Source organism: Maylandia zebra, linkage group LG12, assembly GCF_041146795.1.
Source record: "Maylandia zebra isolate NMK-2024a linkage group LG12, Mzebra_GT3a, whole genome shotgun sequence".
Lineage (NCBI taxonomy): Eukaryota > Metazoa > Chordata > Actinopteri > Cichliformes > Cichlidae > Maylandia > Maylandia zebra.
The window spans coordinates 37,748,530-37,767,165 of record NC_135178.1 but is presented as its reverse complement, the minus strand read 5'-3'; the positions used below and the strand labels follow the sequence as shown (position 1 = coordinate 37,767,165).

Here is an 18,636-nt window from a genome sequence, read left to right as displayed (position 1 = left end):
ATGTTCAAATATACTGTTGTGATTGAAGAAGTTAAATAAAAATGTCAGTCATCAATTCATGCATCACCTCATGTCATCATAACAGAGGTCTGTCTTCCAGGAAAGAACAGTTTAAAATTAATGTAATATAGTATTGGCCATACTATATGATGTATTGCTTGTCTTTGTTTAATAATACAGAAGACAAAGACCTTAAAAAATAATCGCATATCGCATCGCAATCGCAATATTGGGGCAAAAAATCGCAATTAGATTATTTTCCATAATCGTTCAGCCCTATCAACAACCACTGATCAAGTCAGCTCAGACTGAAGAAGTCACTTGGATGATGATGAAACAGATGAACAGAATCAACCTTTTGGGATTTACTTACCTGGATGTTTGAGCCTGAGCATCAAGACACCTAAATGCAGAGGTGTCAGACATAAGGCCCGGGGCCCAGAATCAGGCCACCGCTGACTCCAGTCTGACCCAATGGATTTTTTACAGCGCTTCTTATTAATAAAGACCTCCCCCATGACAGGGCTGTATGACCAAAATCTCATATCCCGATATAAGACATCTATCGTCCGATAACGATATAAATCACGAAAATGTAACATTTTCTGTAAATTCTGTGAATCTCGGGCAGCTCGACTTGTATGAAGTGTTTCCAGCTGCGCGTCGTGTAGCTGGAGTCGAGTGTTTTAACTGATGCATGAAACGATGCATTTTTAGACATAAGTTGTAACGGCCGCCGTTTTCTTTGTATTTATTACACGGCGTGCGGCGGGGAAAAGCCTGTTCTAAGGTTTGCGTCTAAGGTTTATTTTTTAGCACCTGGCGGCTCTTTTTTGCTTCTCATCCGTAAACACTCTGCATCTTTCACGTGATTCAGCTTATTTTGAAAAGTCTCAACAGGATCTTGAGCTTTATTCTGAAAGGTTTATGTGGAAAATAAACAAGCGGACACGCGATGGTTTTATTGTCGTTGTTGCTAACGACAACGCATAAAAACAGGTGCTTGTCCGTCTGTAGTGGTTATATTAAATATAAGAGAAAGAGAGAACTTTAATAAATTAATATAGACACTACAGTGACCATCAAAACAATGAAAACAGTTTATTTTGCGACACCACGAAACAAACGATAGCGTAAAATGAAACGATAGACGTTTTTATATCGTTATATCGAACAGCCCTACCCCATGATCATTTATACTACACCACAGTAACTCGGTTAAACATACGTTTACGTGACAGAAAAGTTTAGTTTTTTCAGTGTTTAATATGAAAATGTTTCTTTTTTAATTCACAAGAATTAATTTCTTACAGTTTAAGCCCAAAGAGTCGTGTTGATTATACCGTCATGTATCTGAGATGAGCTAAAGTTGAACTTTCTCACTTTGGGGTTTCTGAGGGTGCAGTTAGACTTCTTTACACTGACAGAACGCAGAGTTTCACTGGTCCCGCCCCCTGAAGCTCAGAGTGGGCCTACCATATAAAATGAGTTTGACGTGCTTGCCTTAGTGGTCACTTTATAGTATGTTACAGTCCTGCAAACCCAGAGGATAAAGATGTGTCCAGTTTCTGACTCCAGGTCCGCTGCCTCGCTCTTACTGCGCTCAAGTACAGACCTCTGTTTAAATCACTGAAATGAATTTGGGGCTGATTATACTGGATGTTTACTGCTCGGTCAAAAGAAAAGCGATGAAAATCAATCCAGTGTTAAATCATCTTTAAGGATACTTTAGTGAACTAAAGGTGTCTAAAAACAGAAACCAGCTGTGAAAAATAAAAATCAACTCTAGACTTTGGATGGCTGCAAATTAACTGCATTCACAAAGTGTTTGTATCCAGATAACTGCTCTGAACTTATGTATAGTATAGAATAGAATAGAATAATCCTTTAATTGTCCCGCAGGGGGAAATTTGGTTCTAAAAGCAACAAAAATCACCTATACAAGCAGAAGAGGACACAGGACGGAGACACACAAAATTGTTACATATTTCCATCATGGACAATCGGGTCAAAGGAGCTTGCAAAGCTCCTTTTTGCAAGCTCCTTTGACTACGATGACCTGGATGACTGAGAACCTTCACAGACATCATGGACAATCGTTACCAAAACAGTTCTGTGCTGTTATTAAAATTAAAGTACAGATAAATGGCAAACCCAGCTGTAGTGTGCAAACAGAGCAGGATATGAAAGTTTAAATAGTTAAGAATATTTAGAATAATTAGAAAAGTGCAGATTGTGTGTCGTACCTGTGCATTAAAAAGTAGACGTGTAACTTCCAATAAGTTAGTGTATATAAACTGAGGAAAGTAGTTGTAACAGTAGTAGTTGTTCGGTTGATTAGTGGAAATTTACTCCACGACTAAAAACATTGAACCCAACACTGAAACTAACAAAGCTGAACCCAAAGCTCTTAACGAGTAAACCAAAACAAGCAAACCTGCTGTGGAAAGTGAAGAAAAGTGAACAGATTTCAGAACAAAATAGAAATAAAAGCTCTGATGTTGCTGTATGTTTGCTTATTGTAATCACATTACATTTGAAAACAGCCCCAGCTGATTTCTAACAGAAGCCGCCTGATGAACGATGTCTGTCAGAACAGTTTAAAGGACTAAATGAGGGACAGTGTTCATGTATGAGACTGATGAGGAACTTGAACGTGTCCTGATGGAGAAGGTTCGACGTCTGTGTTCAGGAAATGTAACCGAGCTCCGTCAGTGATGCATCAGCGTGTCCTGTACTCATATAACCGTATACGTGGTTACACCCAGGTCACAACTCAATTGAAAAAAGTCAGCGCTGATGGTAAAAGAGAGAGCAGGGCACACACACACACACACACACACACACACTAAGCTTATGCATGGAGCAGATTAGATCTATAACTCTCCTGCGTTTGTGTTTTTATGAAGAACATTTGTACCCCTCTCTCCGCCCCCTCCTTCTCTCTCAGTTGCCCCAGTAGCAACGTCTACTTTTGGGGTCACTGCCTCCGCGATCCTGCCCGCGCACAGCAGAGCCTGAATTGCAAAGGTTAATGGTATTGTCTGTCGGCAGAGGAACACACCGCTATGCCTCAGTGCCCGAGGGAGAAAGCCAGCACATTAATGCTAATCAGTTAGCGCTCTTTAGCATAATTTGGCCATCCGCTTTTGTGATTTATGATATTTTCAGTGAAGTTGTCAGGTTGAGAGGGCTACGTGCTGTGGTTATTCAATATCAGAGGCGGATTTTTTTTGTATTTGTACGAGGAGCTGATTTAATGAAGATGAGTTTTAGAGCAGCAAACACTCAATAAATAATATCTGTAAGTAGAAAGGTGGGATGAAATAGTTCATTGCCTGATTTTAACATTTGGTTAAAGAGAAAGAAAGAAGGAAACCGTTGTGTGTCTCCTTTACCCGTCCTAAACCTCCAGTTCAGTGAGCTGCATTCAGATTTTAGTATCCCAAACTGAAGTGAGTCCTTGAGTTGCTCACTTTAGATTTTGTCTCCATATTTGATGCTAAGCAGTTATCGCTGTCCTGTTTCTGCACGATGCAGAGAGCACGCCTGAGTCAATGCAAGCCCAACAGCCTTTAACTTTTCATTCGTTGGGGTTTTTCTCAAGGTGTCCCTTTATAAATACAACATCTCATTGTGAGTGCATAAATGACACTATGCACATCTATAAATCTGTTGATGCTGACAGAGGTGATGGCAAAGGCGAATCATCATTAACTGTGGATGGATCTACTATGAAACTTCCAGAACTAAGAAATAAATGGTTTTCTTCACTGTGAGGCAGGAAACTCCTGACAAAGTGTGTAACAGGAGAAAAATCTGTACAGTTCACCTTGTTGCTGTAGTCGTGGGCTCACGGTCAGAATAATCTTGGTGGCTCATATACATTTTTTAATTTAAACACTGGTTTTCAGCCATGCATCCATATTCTGCTGCTGATCTGAGAGGCAGCAGTCTAAGCAGGGACCTCCTCGAGCTCTGAGGTGTCACCAAGCTGGCTGAGAAACATAATCTGACCAGTGTGCCCGAGGTCTTCCTGTGCTCTCCTACTGGTAGGACTATGATTCCTACGATGCCCAAACCACCTCATCTGGTGTCCTTATAGAAGAGTAGCAGCTTTACTCGGAGTCCCTCTCAGGTGACGAACTACAACTACTGCTGGATGGAACAGGGTTCACTCTTAAATAGGGCTGCCACGATTTGTCGACTAGTCACGATTACGTCGACTATCAAAATCGTCGACGACTGATTTAATAGTCGACGCGTCGTTTGAAACTTTGTAAGATCCCAAAAGACGCAGGAATAAGTGGCAGGATTTAAGAGTGTAATAACGGACTGAAACAGAAGATGGCAGCATTGCATGTACAAGGATGTCAGCTACCGTTAAACCCCGAAGAAGAAGAAGAAGAAGAAGAAGCAGCTGTGTCCCAGAATTCATAGCGCGGCCCAGCGCAGTTGCCAACAATGGCGGCAGCTAGTTAGTTTTAATGTTACTCTTATTATTCTTTCTGGGTCACAAAATAAACGTTTAACATATTTTCAGCCGAGAATGTAGCTGTGTAAACCTCAAATATCTGCTCAGTTTATCAGGACACCACATATTTTCAAAAGCGCTCCGACGTTTTCGGAGACATCTGTTACCCACTAGCTCGTTAGCGAGCCGGGGGCTAGGCTCACTAGCGCCGTGAGAACACCGGACTCCCCGCAAATCGTTTTCAAACCCACCGCCGTCTTTCGCTACTCAGGTTAAACATGATATATAAGTCACTTAGAGAACTTAAAATGTTATTGTTTGGCTTTTTTTTTTTTAGTATTTTATTTGTTCCTGAGTAAATCTGTTTGGCTGAGATTAAAGTTATAGTTTTTACACAGCTGAATAAACGTCAAGCAGACAGCTGATTATCAGAAGTGTGAGATGCTGGAGAATTTACTCCGGTGTCCTGTTATATTTTAGATAGCAAGGAGTTTATTAAACTTCACCGAAACAATCTGCAAATTTCATTAAAATTTAATAAACTATCATCTTGTCTTTATTTTTAGTTAGCACAGACCTTAAACACTTAAAGCTGTAAGCTAATGATAGTTATATAAGAGCAGATGCTGCTGATACAATAAGCTGTAGTTTTACGTCTAATGGATGATGATCTGATTAGTCGACTAATCGCAAAAATAATCGGTGACTAGTCGACTATCAAAATAATCGTTTGTGGCAGCCCTACTCTTAAATGAGCTGTGGGCCCCTGCTGGCAGTGTCGTCTCATTGGAGGGTCACTGTAGTGTTCAAGTGTACAAAAGAAACAAACAACCACAAATGTTTGTTTGGTACCACTGCTTGCATCCACGACCGTAGGCGAGGGCGGGAACGTAGACGGAGCAGTAAATCGACAGCTTTGATTTCACGCTCAGCTCTCTTCACCGTAAAGATGGGTACAGCGTTCAGATCCCCGCGGACTCCTGCTCCTCTCTCCACCCACTTGTGAACCCGACCCACAGATACTTGAACTCCTCCCAAACACACCATTTTGTGGCCTCTGACTTTTCTTGCCAGCTGTTTCACGCTTGGCTGCAAACCCTCCAGTTTAAGCGAGAGGTCACTTCCTGATAAAGCCAGAAGATCGGCAGAAAGCACAGAGGTGATCCCGAGGCCACCAAGCCAGAAACCGCCGGCCACACTTTGCTGCGCCTGGAAATTCTATCCATGAAAGTTACGAACAACAAGTTTCAAGTCAAACTTTGTTATTTTTTATATTTCTGCATCTGCTTTTTGCCAGTTTGTTTTCGTCTGTTCTGTTTTTATGTTTTGTTGGCACTTCTTAACGCCTCACTCATGACTGAGGTGAAATATGCATTTCCCTTAAAATCATTAAGCTAATGCGTCATAATAAAGTGATGCGCAGGTCCTGAGCTCTTCCCACTGTAACACCAGAGGAAACAATGTGGTCTTTATCAGTGGAAGGCCATCTGCCTCCTCCTTTTCTCCTGTGCACTCAGTGATGCTTGGCTGTCATGCAGGTGGATGGTGATAATATAAGGGTAGTGTAGAGCTTCCAGACAGGAGATGGTGCCAGATAAGAAGACAGGCCCTCTCAGGGAGGTAAGGAAGCCCCTCCTTAAGGACTCAGCAACTTATCTGGGTGGTTCAGAGGAGGCACTGTAGGTCTGTGAGCAAACCGCAGCGTACGGCCGTCTTACACGTTTGGCACAAGTTGTTACTGATGTCATGGTGATAATGGTGGCTTTCTCTTCACTCGCCATTTATTTCAATATTAATATCAGTGCTGTCTGACATGTGCCTTGTTTAAATCGCTTTGGTTGGTACATCCAGGTGTTCTCCAGACTGAGTGCAAATAAGGCAAAAACTGCACACGTGATCTGTCCACTGCTGAAGCAGGACCACAGGAGAGCCGATGCTGCACGCCTGACCCGACAGGCTGATATTGAGACACATGTGCACGTCCAGTTTGTAGCAGTGGCCCTTGTTATATTTTAGTCTTGACCACAGAACTCGTAATATTTTAAAGAAATGCTGCTTTGATGTTAAACTGCGCTTTGCAGTAAAAACTGAGCAGCAGTTTCTTCATTCGCTTACAGGCCTGCAGACTGTTACTGAGGGCTGCTGCTGGCCTGCAGACCACGCTTTGAGAACCATGCCTCCTTTCCTTTAACAAACAAACACCTTTATACAGAGTACAACATGTAGTGAAATTCTTGTGTCCAAGCTGCAGACAGGCTGCAGACATAGCTGCGGGAGTTTTGGGGGTTTTTTTGCGTGGGGGGTCTAGCCAGGACCCTTACTGGATACCGGGTGGGAATCAAGCTTGTGACTCTCGTTCCAAAGGTGTGTAGTCTTACCACTACACCATCCAGCTTCCTTCCCTCCACTTGAACTGGAGTCAGCTGATTCAGGCACAAGTGTGCAGAAAAAAAGGCGCCTATGATTTTTCCTGCTCATCCTTCATGCAGATCATTAAAGATTTGCAATACAAACAGCAGCACATTTGTACCTGTAATGGCGTTACTGAATTTAGTACAATAACGGGTTAAATTACTGCAAAAAAAAAGTTTCATGCGTGCATGTGGAAAAGATTAAGAAACAGCAGCGCGACCTCTGCACAGACCTGAGCGAGCACCAGTGAGAATGATAGCGGGCTGCAAACCAGCATGACTGAAGGCAGCCGTGGAGACGTTACTGCAGGTTAATTGGACACTTTATTAGATTCATCAGTAAGATAGAAGAAGGGTATCAGCTGGCACTGCGATCAGCTGATCAGCCTGGAATTAAAGTTAAGCTTGACTGTGTGACTTAATTCAACTCTTATCACTGAAGGACATGTTTTTGTTTCTGTTTCCAAAGTTTGATGCTTTAGGTGAGCGTGTTAGGGTGAAGCTGCACTTTGACTGACGAGGACACACACAGTTTATTTATAGCACATAATCATAAACATTTGGAATGAAAACCTACACTGTTCACAGAAAAACACAGTAAACTGGAAATAATCTGATAAAGCAGTGGTATTCAGATTTCTCCGGGCATAACCACGTGGTCGGTGTGAATAACCAGCCTGATTATGGTCGCGTGTCTGAAGGACATCCCAGGCAGCTGTTATCATCTGGGTGTTTTGAGCTGCTTTCATTATTTTAACCGACACATTTTGAACCTGTTTGTGATCATTTCTCCTGACTTCTTCGTTGGTGTTGCTTCCAGCTTCAGCTTCCCATTTATCGCTCCATAACCCCCCACAGCTTTGTGAAAGCCTGATTGGTGGCTGGTGGATCCAGCTGCTGTCGAAGGTTTATTAATCATCTGTGGGGAAAATATGTTTGAACACCATTTGTCTCTTTGTGTGAGAACACCAACACTGAGCTAATTTAAAGTCCTGCTTTTTACAAAGTGGCACAAACTATCACCTGACTTGATGACAGGTCAGATGATGTGGACAGTTAGCTACACACTGTGGCATCGTGCTGAACCCGGGGATGTGCTCGCCGCCTCTGGATGTAAACGTATGGAAAAACTCAGCCTCGGCGAGCAACTTTGCCAGTTTTGTTTGGTGCTCCGTGTGTCCCGCTTAACCATCAGCGCGGTGCACTTTCAAGACTCCAGTTCCAATCTCTATTGTATTTTTCACGGCCTAATACAGGAGCCGAGTGTAGCTTAAATAACAGTTTATAAAGCTGTCGCAGAACCGATGGTGTGGACAATACGGGTGACGTATTACAGCCTGACAGAAATCAAATTCCATAAAAATGAAATTGAAAACCCTCAGCGAGGCGGCCTTGCTGCTGAGTAGACAGCTCGTTTTAAAGTTTTCAGAGGACTGAGGAAAGCCAGCTCTGGGTGTTGCTGCCCATTTTGAGAACAAGCCGCGGGCCTGTGAAATCACACACTGCTAATTTTCTGTCATATATTATTTTACGGCTGTATTTCTTTCTGTCACTCCGAGTTGTTAAAGTGTTGCCTGTGAAAATCGGATGTATGAGATGAAGGATTTTACAGTCAGAATCTGTGAGTGGACTCACACAACAGCGGCGTTTATATTGTATTATAAATATATCCAGTGGTGGTGTTAGCGGGCTCTGATGTTCTGATGAAAGTCATAAAGCCAGTGTAAACCACTGTAACCTCACAGAGCTGCAGGAAATAAACTGTATTTTATATAAAACCTTTATTTAAAGTGCAGATCTTAAGATCATGTGACCCCAGTAAGGCGCATAGCCTCTGTTGAACCAACAGCTGGTGTTTGACTTACAGAGCAAAAGTCACAGGAAAGACTTTTTAAAGCCGGAACAGTTCTTTGTTCTTTTGAACAGTTCCCATGAAAATCTCCAGTTTTTATCAGCATGTCTTTAAGCTCAGTTTTTTAATTCATCATGTAGCTACCAAGATATCAGCTCAGACGGAAACTATTCAAACACCTCAGAAAGAAATCCCCTTGTGTGCAGCTAAGATTTCAGTGTGAGCATTTAAGATCAGGACATTTTTGTCGTTAGCAAAACCAAATGTAGACTGATGTTAATTTTAGCTGTTTGCTAATCTGTCATTATCGCATTTATAACAAACAATTAAAAAGAAGCGACAGAAACACCCTTCAACTCTGTTATGAGTGATGTTGTATAGTTTGTCCACCAGAGGGCGCTCTGCAACTTCCCCAATAGCAACAAACATGTTTGGAACCAACAACCAGCTGATCCAAGAGTAAACAAGCAGATAAATAACTGCACACAACAAATGTTACAGATCTGTTTAGGTTTTGTTTGTCTGGAGGCAAAAAAAATATATTTAATATCATATTTAATATCCGATAATTAAAACATTTTGTTTCTAGTCTCGTGTTTTTTTTCTGTCGTCATCTTGTCATATGATGGTTTTGTTTCTGCCCAGCGGGGACCCCAACATGAACTTTTATGGAGAGCTATTTAATCCTCATACCACACCTTCAACCATGGGTCAGCTCCTAAATATGAAGACTGACCTTAATTCAGATCTTTGGTGGATTAAGGAGGACCTCCAGGCCTCCACTTTCTGGACCTTTGCTGTTTATCCACAGCATGCAGTGTTTGTATGTTTTCAATCTAAAAGTGCCTGTCTTTGTGTTTTACTTGCATAAAGCAGATGCCTCATGGCGATGGCCGCCTGCCCAGCCACAACGTGTCGTCTCAGTACCGCATGCACTCCTACTACCCAGCAGCCACCTACCTGACTCAGGGCTTGGGCTCCACCACCTGTGTGCCACCCTTCTTTAGCCTGGATGACAGCAATAACAGCTGCTCTGAGACCATGGCAGCCTGTGAGTGACACACAACAACACACTTCTCAGGCTCCATAAACCTTTACCCAGACTTTATCAACAGTACATGGAAGGGAGGATTGCACTCGAATCCAGAGCGCCATAAAATGCACTTTTTACTTTGACTAAACTTTTTTCCTTCCTGCTTCTGATGCAGTTCTGTGAAAGCAGGTCTGACCCGAGCGTTTCTGAAGCTACAAAGTTAAAAACAGTACTGCTCTGTTTCTTTTTGGCATGTTTAAAGATGAAGTAGATTTGATCCCCTGATCTCTGCAGCTCTCGATTTCTGGCACTTGCCAATCTCAGACGCTGATCTCTTCTTAACGTAGCTGCTGACGGAGGTGGCTTGGATTTTGTGCCTTTCTCATGCCTGTGAATGTGGGCTCATCAGATTGTGTGTGTGTTGCTTCACATGTTCAGCACAGTGTTTTTGGAATTTGTAAAGACTGCATGTAAGTGCATGATAAGAGAGAAGATCCAGCATAAAGCAGAAGAGATAGAGGGAGGCTGCTCGACTAATAAGGCCAAATGGAAATTAAGGACATTTAAAGGATTTGCTGTTTGATGGTTTTCAGGCAGGATAAGCTTCAGATCAGGATTCTGGCTCTGCAGTGGACGTCGTTATTAGATTTAAATGTGTTCAGAGAGCACACGACATAATCTTAACAACTCTCAGATAAACTTGTTAGTAACAGAGGACTGCAGCATGCAGAGGTTCACATTTGCATGAGCACAGTGGGAGTGCAAAGGCTGGTTTGACTGAGGCATTGAGGGTTTGATGTCTTGATTTTGTGTTATGATTTTTATTATTTGTTGTAGTTTCTGTTCCCTCCAAGGATCTCGGACTGTTTTTGTTCCTGTTTTAATTTGAAGTGTCTGCCTTTTGTGTCGTTTGTTTTGTGATTGTTGGTGCTGTTGTTGCGTTGAGTGCTCAGTCTTTGTTCATTTGTCTCCACACACCCTGACAGAAGGTGTCTCTCTGAGTTCCTGTGATGGAGCTGCGTCTGAGTCAGTGTTAAACTCAGACTGTTGGACGGTCGTCTTCTGTATCTGTTTCATGATTATCGGCGTTTTCTTTCACACCTGTTACCTGTACAGATCTGGGCTGTTCTAATCCACACCTGCCTCATTTTTGTGATCCTCAGATATATGTAGAATCATAAACCTGTAGGTTACATAAATTCTGTAGCAATTAGCATAAAAAAATCTTTTTCCTCTTTCCTCGTGTGTTTGTCTCATATAAACCTTTGCACATTGCAGAGATTCACTTCTATAAAGCCTTAAATTAAAATCAAGTTTTCTTTTAACTATTTCTGGCACTCTTTGGCACAGGATAATCCATTTTTCCTTCCTTGCACTTGGCAACAGTGGGAAGGAAAAACTGACTTTTAACAGGAAGACAGCTGGTGTGAAGGAAAGGGAGACATAAGGCACGCAGAGGAGGAGAGCCAGAGATTAATAATAACTAATGATAGGAAATGAATGAAAATGAGTCATAGACGCACCTTGGTTGCAGAGATTTTTAACACTGTGAATATAACACTCAGTTCCCTTCGTGCTTACATCTAAAAACTGGGTTTGTTTTATTTTTAAGGAACTAAAGATGAAGGTTGTATTGTATGTTATTGCTCATATATAAAGGATATAGGGGAAGCGCATCAACAGTACAACATAAATATCCTTCTTTCAATGAATCGGAGCGCTGACAGCACCAGCATCGCAAACCTAAAGACCCCCACGTCTCTCCTTGTGTCTGTATTTGTTTATGACTTTCACCTGTCCTTTTCCTGTGGGGGTCCCACGTCAGCCCCCTGCTGTGAATCGCCATGCTCCATTACAAGATAACAACGCTCTCTGTGGGTGGCCCCGCAGTTAGAGGCAGAGGATCAGCCTGCCTCAGTCGGTTCTTTCACCTTTACTGTGGTTTCTCTCATCAGGAAGCGTGTACTTGCATATATACCTGGAGACGTTTTTTTTAATTAATCGAATTTTTAGCTTCTAAACTTTAGAAATTAAATGAGCTTATGTGTTTTTAAAGATACAGAAACGGCCTTGGTGGCTTACTGAATGTAATAAAAACAGCACAGCAGATCCCCAAAGACATTAAAGTGGCTCAGTATAGCAGAGGGAGGCACAGAGCAGTGCAAAGAAGAGCTGTCATTTAACACTGACACGAAGGTTGATGGTTTATTTGAAATGACAGAGACTGTGAGTACACTGCTAACGTTACAGTTACTTTATGTGTTTAATGTTAGCTGCTGCAAACATTTTGATTGATTCCACATCGACACTGTGCTGTCTCACACAAAAATGTGCATCTCAGGGGATCATGAACTCGTGCAGCACAAATTCTGGATGCAGGTCTTTGAGCTGTGTTGTTTTTCCTGTGCTTGTGCACTTCCTTCTTCTGATTCAGCTGTAAGGACAGACTTGAACACTTGTCCCTGCACCTCAGTACAAACACTACAGAACAGAAACAACATTGATGGCGTTTTCAGGATTTTAAGTGTTCGTCCTGGTGACATCTGCACTACTCTCTTACAAATGTGATTTTGCTTGAAGCATCTGAGCTGCCACAGGAAACAGAGCCTGCTTGTCTCAGCCCAGGTACCTGTTCTCCTCCAACACATCAGGGACATAAAACACTCATCTGAAGTGCTGTTTTTGCGTTAAACTGTTGGTTAGCATGCGAGGAAAGGAGGTTGCTAGCCCAGACTATTGACTAATAAATTAGTCTCCATCAGATGTTATCGTTTGCTTGTTTAGATCTTCATTTTATTGTAAAAAGGTAAAATCAGTGCTACAGTAAAGATAAACCGAGAACCTCCCCACGCTGTCTCGTTTCTCATATTTTATTAAATCATGTTTCACTTCAGCCGACCTTCCTCGGGTACAAAAACCAGTGTTTTCAAAATGTTCACTCCCATCCACCCGGCAGAATTCCAATTAGGGAATATTGGATGTTGAAACACTTGACACGTGTTTGCTGTTAATCAGATGATGGCGCATTATAATAAAAACACAGGAACAGACTCACTAACAGGAAGAAGGATGAAGGATATCTGCTTCCATCGGTGGGGTGAGTGGGGTCTGCTGTGGGCTAATACTGCAGCTACTGCTGCACAGGCTCTGATAATGTGGTTCTCAGAAGGAATAACTAAGCGTTTAAAAGGGAGGCCTGTTGGCTGGAGAATGTTTTTCCTTGACTCAGCTTATTGTCATCATGCTTGCTTAGTTCAGACACAACCAAACTTGGTGTGTGGGTGTGCGCCGTGTCTCCCAGAGCTGGAAGATAAAGCGTGTTTCTGCAGACAAGGCTGCGTTTAATATGTCGGCTGTTAGATCACTCCTGTGCTTCTGTAAACGGCAGCGTGCATGTGTCAGGCCGCGGCCTTGATGTCTGCTGAGGCTCGTTCACATCTTATCAGCAAGTTTTTGGACAATGACCATTTTTGTAGCTTTGGCTCTGTGTGCATGTCAACTGAAACTGCCAAGAAGTGAACACTTTCAGCTTGGCTTCAACAACTGCATCAACCGTTTCAGGATTATAAACACTTTTATACACAACTCCATCATCAGAGGCTCAGGAAGTGGCAGATAAAAAATGTTTTTTATCTGCCACTTCCTGAGAACATGAAAACTTGATGTTGATGGAAGTGAAGTTGGCCGTCGTTAGACTGGAAATAAAGGCTTGTAATAAAGAGATGTGATGCAAGGTGCAGGTGACTGCTGGTTTTCTTTGTTGTTTTGGTGTAAAATCATGTTTCTGATTTGGAGTTTTGCTCATTTGGAGTTCAAATGATGAGGAAGAGAAAACGTCTGTGTCCTGTGACAGTTTGGTTTGGACCTCAGTTCACAGCCATGGTTCTGGTTCATCCCTTCAGGTGCACAGGGGTGCAGCGGTTACTACTGTGGCCTCACATCAGGAAGGTCCTGATTCCAAATCCACCGCCCGGCCGAGACCTTTACAGACTTGTATGTCTGCTCACTCTTCTACAGTTCTCTTCTTCCTCCCACAGTCCAAAGACACGTTAAACTTAGTGGTTCTGAACTGGTCATAGGTGTGACTCGTGTGCTACCCCTGAAACAGACCAGCGACCCCCCCCCCTCTCGCTCCACAGCAGCTGAAATAGGCTCCTGCTTTCTGACAAGCACTTAGGAAAATGGATGGTCGGGTTCATAACTTGTTTTTCTTTAGAGGGATGCACAACAGAAACAGGGTGAAATGTATTTTTACTGCAGATCAGATCGCTTCATCATGGACCAGCCTGTTAAGAATGACATCATCGTTTGTACCGTGAGCTTAGTCTCAGCTAACGGTCACAGCATTACTGTCGTCGTATTTAAACAGAAATATTCAGTGTAATCAATGAAATCCACTCTTTTCCTAAAGATAACTTTTGGACAAGAACTTTAATTATTATAACAGCAGTCGATTAATCATTAATCAAAAAATGTGTTACTTCTAAGACAGAAAGTCCAATAATTGACATAAAATAACTTGTTTTGCTTCGTGCAGTAACCAGAAGCAATCCAGCAAGAAAAACTGAAAAAATGACTAAATTTAAGGTTAATAAGTAATCAATTAGTTTTTACATTTATAAATAAATAGTTGAGGTTAATTTTCTTCCATTCACATATTGATTTTGGACTGTTTACTGAATAAACTGAACACTTTAACGACGCCTCTTTGAAATTGGACATTTTCACTGAGCTAAAGTCAAACAGTCATTTTTAGCTTTTGGTGATAGAGACACAATCTGGGTTATACGTCCTGGTTTCAGGTCTGCATTTCAGAAACGGCTTTGCTGTGGCTGAACGTGCATCTGGTGCATCTCGGGATCAGTCGATGAGGAGGAAATGACTGTGAGCGGGGAGCCTCGCTGCCCTCCCTTCCACCTGGCAGCCAAGCAGCACCCTGTCAGATTTATCTCCCTCCCAGGATAAGGCTAATCATTTGGCCAAATACAGAGATCCAAATAACCTTCAGGAGTGCCACGTTGTCCTTTCCCCTCCCCTCCTCGCCTCCTCCTCTTCTTCCTCCACCCCTCTTCGCCCTCCCCCTTCGCAGGCCCCGCTGTCTCCGCAAAATTGCCTTCTGGAGTTAGTGAGCGGGAACAGTTAAGATTTACAAACAATGATGAAGCTTGTCATGCGTCTTTCTCCATCCGTCACGGCGGTCCGGGCGGAGCTGTGGGTAGAGCCGTCCCGGTGTTCTTCATAAAAGCCAGCTCTGTGTGAAATACGCCCCCGGCCGGCCTGTTTACTGCCCCGCGCTCGTCAGCAGCCCCGCCGCCGTAAATCGCCGAGCGGGAGGTGACAGTGCAGTCCATCAAACTCCCACCCCACTTCGCTGCCCTCCCAACATCTCACCTCGCGCTACCCCCACCCCTCATCACTCCATATAGACACACACAAACCGCAAACACCCGCCCCGCTTCCTCGCTAAGATCTATCCGAGGAGGCTCAGATGAGCTGCCCGAAAAGAGTTATGGCGGTTTCGGTCTTACGGGAGACAGCCGCGCGCCCGGTCCGTCGGTGTTTATGTTCTTTCTTTTTTGTCCTTGTGTAGACTTTTTCAAAATTCACGAGAGCCCAAAGTTTGCGAGCTGTCAGCAACTTTCCCTCCACCTCCTCCGACTCTGTTTTTAGACCTCGCCCGCCTGACTGTACGTTTGTCTGTTTTTGTTATATTGGTGTCAGCGCGGCGTGCAGTCATTTAAATGCAAATCAGATTGTTGAGCTATTGCAGATGTTAATCCTGCTAATCGATAGACCTGTGTAAGCCCATTAAGTTAGAAATCCATTACTATCTTTCTAGATGATATTCTATTGATTTTTCTTGCTTCGGTCTACACTCTACTGTACACCAACGTGAGTTACTGCGTATAAAGTCTGGCGTTTCGGGCGTTCCCCTCCTCCTCGTGCAACAGGCGGGGAAACAAACGGCGGGGAGATTGGTGTTAGTAAGTTTCTTTGTGTCGTGTGTAAAATGGGCTTTACCTGCTTTCAGATCAGATTTCTTTACACTCACATACAAAAAGAGTTAAGAACACACACACACACACACACACACTCGGGCCGCACTCATTCCCGAGATGTCGGCAGGGCCTCTCGCTCTTTTGGATTTATTAAACCTGAAACAAATGGGTACCTGAAACCCAGGAGGTGACCTTTTCAGAGGGAGTGCTGTTTCATCTCATGTAGCAGCCAGAGTTCATTTCCTTGGTCACTGACAGGCTGACAGCATCACTCAGCTCCGTGTTGTTTCATTGGCTCAAAAACAAATGGTTGCTGCAGGAAGCAGAAGTTTTGTATTGATTATGGAGCTTAAAGCTCTCTGTAAGATTTCTGTGACACACAGGAAAAAGCCGGGGTGTTGTTTAGTAAATAAAAAACAGGGACATACTGTGATTGTAGCTTCAGATTAAAATATGTGAGTTCAAATTGGACTCTTGTGTTTTTCCTTGTTTTGTTCTTTTGCTCTAAATGCTGTAATTCAGTCCATGCTCTCCACACATGGATCTTTCTGATGTCACTGGGAGTGGATGTCCCTATTGGATGTCTGCAGGTGCTCAACTTGAGCCGAAGCCAACATGGAGACGCCTTCAACCTGCATTCTTTCGATCAGACACCAGGGGGCGATCGTTGTGGTTCCAAATACAGAGGAACACTTCCCTCTTTATGCGTATGCTCATTGGCTACATACGTTCACCTGAACAATAGAAACCAGCCTACAGTTCAACCACACAATGAATGAAAACTTTGAAATGGGACGAGGGCTGCGTCACGCCTCTGTCATCTTCACTGGGGACAGACTGGTTAACAATGCCGGAGTTTTTTCATTTAATGGCTGATATCAGAAAAGTGTTTGCTTGGTTAAAAATACACTCGTCAGTAAAGTGGGCAGTGACAGGATTGGACAGGAAAAAGAAAAGATGCAACTGTTCAGTAATTACCAGCTTTAAAAAACAGAAAACTCTGGGTCACACACTTTTAACAACAAATTAAAATTTTAGTAACCCTGGTTATTAATTGGGTCACCTCTTTGAATATAAACACGTTGTGATCTTTGCAGTTTTTCAGAATACGTTTTGTTTGCTGTTTGTTTCTGAGAGTCCCCGCAGTGTTCCCGTCATCAGCGTGTCTGACTGAGCGGCCGTTGCTCACAGAAAAGTCCTGCGTGTCCTGTCAGGTTGTCTTCCACACTTTGCCGTGGTGCTAAGTGCCCTGATAGCCCGCGGGGCTGTGGACGGGCTAAATACCGGCGTAATTGTCTGCTCGGGGCACAAGCACCGCTGTAATGCGTTGTACAACCACCATTAACACAGGCCTGGGGCTGTGGAGACATTAAATGGCCAGGGCTGTGTAGTTTATGTCCTCTTCCCCTCACTCTCTATTTCTCTTTCCCTCTTACACACTCGCGCACACACACACACACACACACACACACACACACACACACACACACACACACACACACACTCTCACACATTGTCCTGCTCTGAGGGGCTTAAAAGGAGATGAAATGTGATCCTATTGGCTGCTGTTTCATCTTTGATTTTCTTTGATGTGCTGCATCAGTCTTTGTTGCTCGGGACGTTTGGATTAGATTTAGTTTGTATCTGTAGTTCAGGAACTTTATTAGCGGCAGCGTCTCGACCCGGTGAGCAAACAGAACAATCAGACTGAAGCGTTTCTGAGCCACAGTTACATAATGAGACCTAAATGTCTGACACTTATTCACTCAGAAAATACACATTTTTGTCATGTTTTCTGTTGTACTTTCACTTATATCGTCTGAGATCTTAAAGCTTTAGACAGTTAACTTTAACATTTAACGATTAAAGGTCCTGATGTTCTTGTTCGGTTGCCTTGAGTTTGTTTTCATGAATGAAAAACCTGGTGCACTGATTTTTTTTTCCTGTTTTACTTTTAAATAGAAAGAATAGGAAGCTGACATTCACATTTGTGATGTGGTTATGTATATGTTTAGGACTGGTATTTATATTTTTGTAAAATGATATCCTAATTAACATTAATAATAAGAATAGCCTTTTTAATGAAGTCTTGTATTATGGTGGCATTTCAGGTTCTTAAACACTGAAAAATGACTTTGTCTCCTAATCTAGATTCTAACCTGATGGTTCTACGCAGCTAATCTCAAAATGCAAACATGACTTATGTCTAAATGTTCTCCGGATATAAACGACTTCTTGGATGTTGTTTCCTACTATGCTGCGTTCCCACTTAATGGTGCTCGTGTAGTCTCTTTCCTCGCGTTGTTTTGAGCATCAGCAGCGGCTGACAAATGACGCGGCCGTGGCAGCTCTCCGAAACAGCCGAGCGACTCGGATAAACACATCTGGCAGCTTTAGCACCCGTGAGAGGCGTCCTCCTATCCACAGCAATATATTTCACTCTTCCTGTGTCCTTTACTTTGGCATTTTTCTTACCCTGTCGACTCACAATGAATCTCTTGTTTAAAATGTAATGATAGAGAAGTCCTGCAAATATCGATCGGCCACCTCAGCTCATTATTGCATATCCATAACTCTTCGATGGATCATGTCAGGCAGCCCAGCGATGGACTGACGGGCCATTTTGTGAGCTGATGGGGCACAGTAGCCGAAATGGAGATTTAGCATAGGGACGAGGGCTGCGTCACGCCCCTGTGGCAGTCATCTTCACTGGGGACAGATTGGTTAACAATGCCGGAGCAAAGGTTTCTCTCTGCTTAATTAGCCTTTGACCCCGACAGTCTCCGTGGCCTCGTCTCGGTTTGGTTCCAAAACAAACCAATAATGAGCCTTTTAAGTGTTTTCTGATCCTCTGCATCCCTTTGAAC

General features: G+C 43.0%; 1 protein-coding gene across 2 annotated transcripts in view; it reads left to right on the top strand.

Moving 5' to 3' along the window:
• The window catches only part of dmrt1 (doublesex and mab-3 related transcription factor 1), a 35,554-nt gene that overhangs the window by 6,910 nt on the left and 10,008 nt on the right, over positions 1-18,636 (top strand). Inside the window, exon 4 of one of the 2 annotated variants that reach the window (XM_004555629.4) lies at positions 9,614-9,788. In XM_004555629.4, the coding sequence (XP_004555686.3) occupies positions 9,614-9,788 (175 nt within the window). Of the gene's footprint in view, positions 1-9,610; positions 9,789-18,636 lie in introns of both variants that reach the window. The other variant, XM_004555628.5, reaches the window with a different exon arrangement.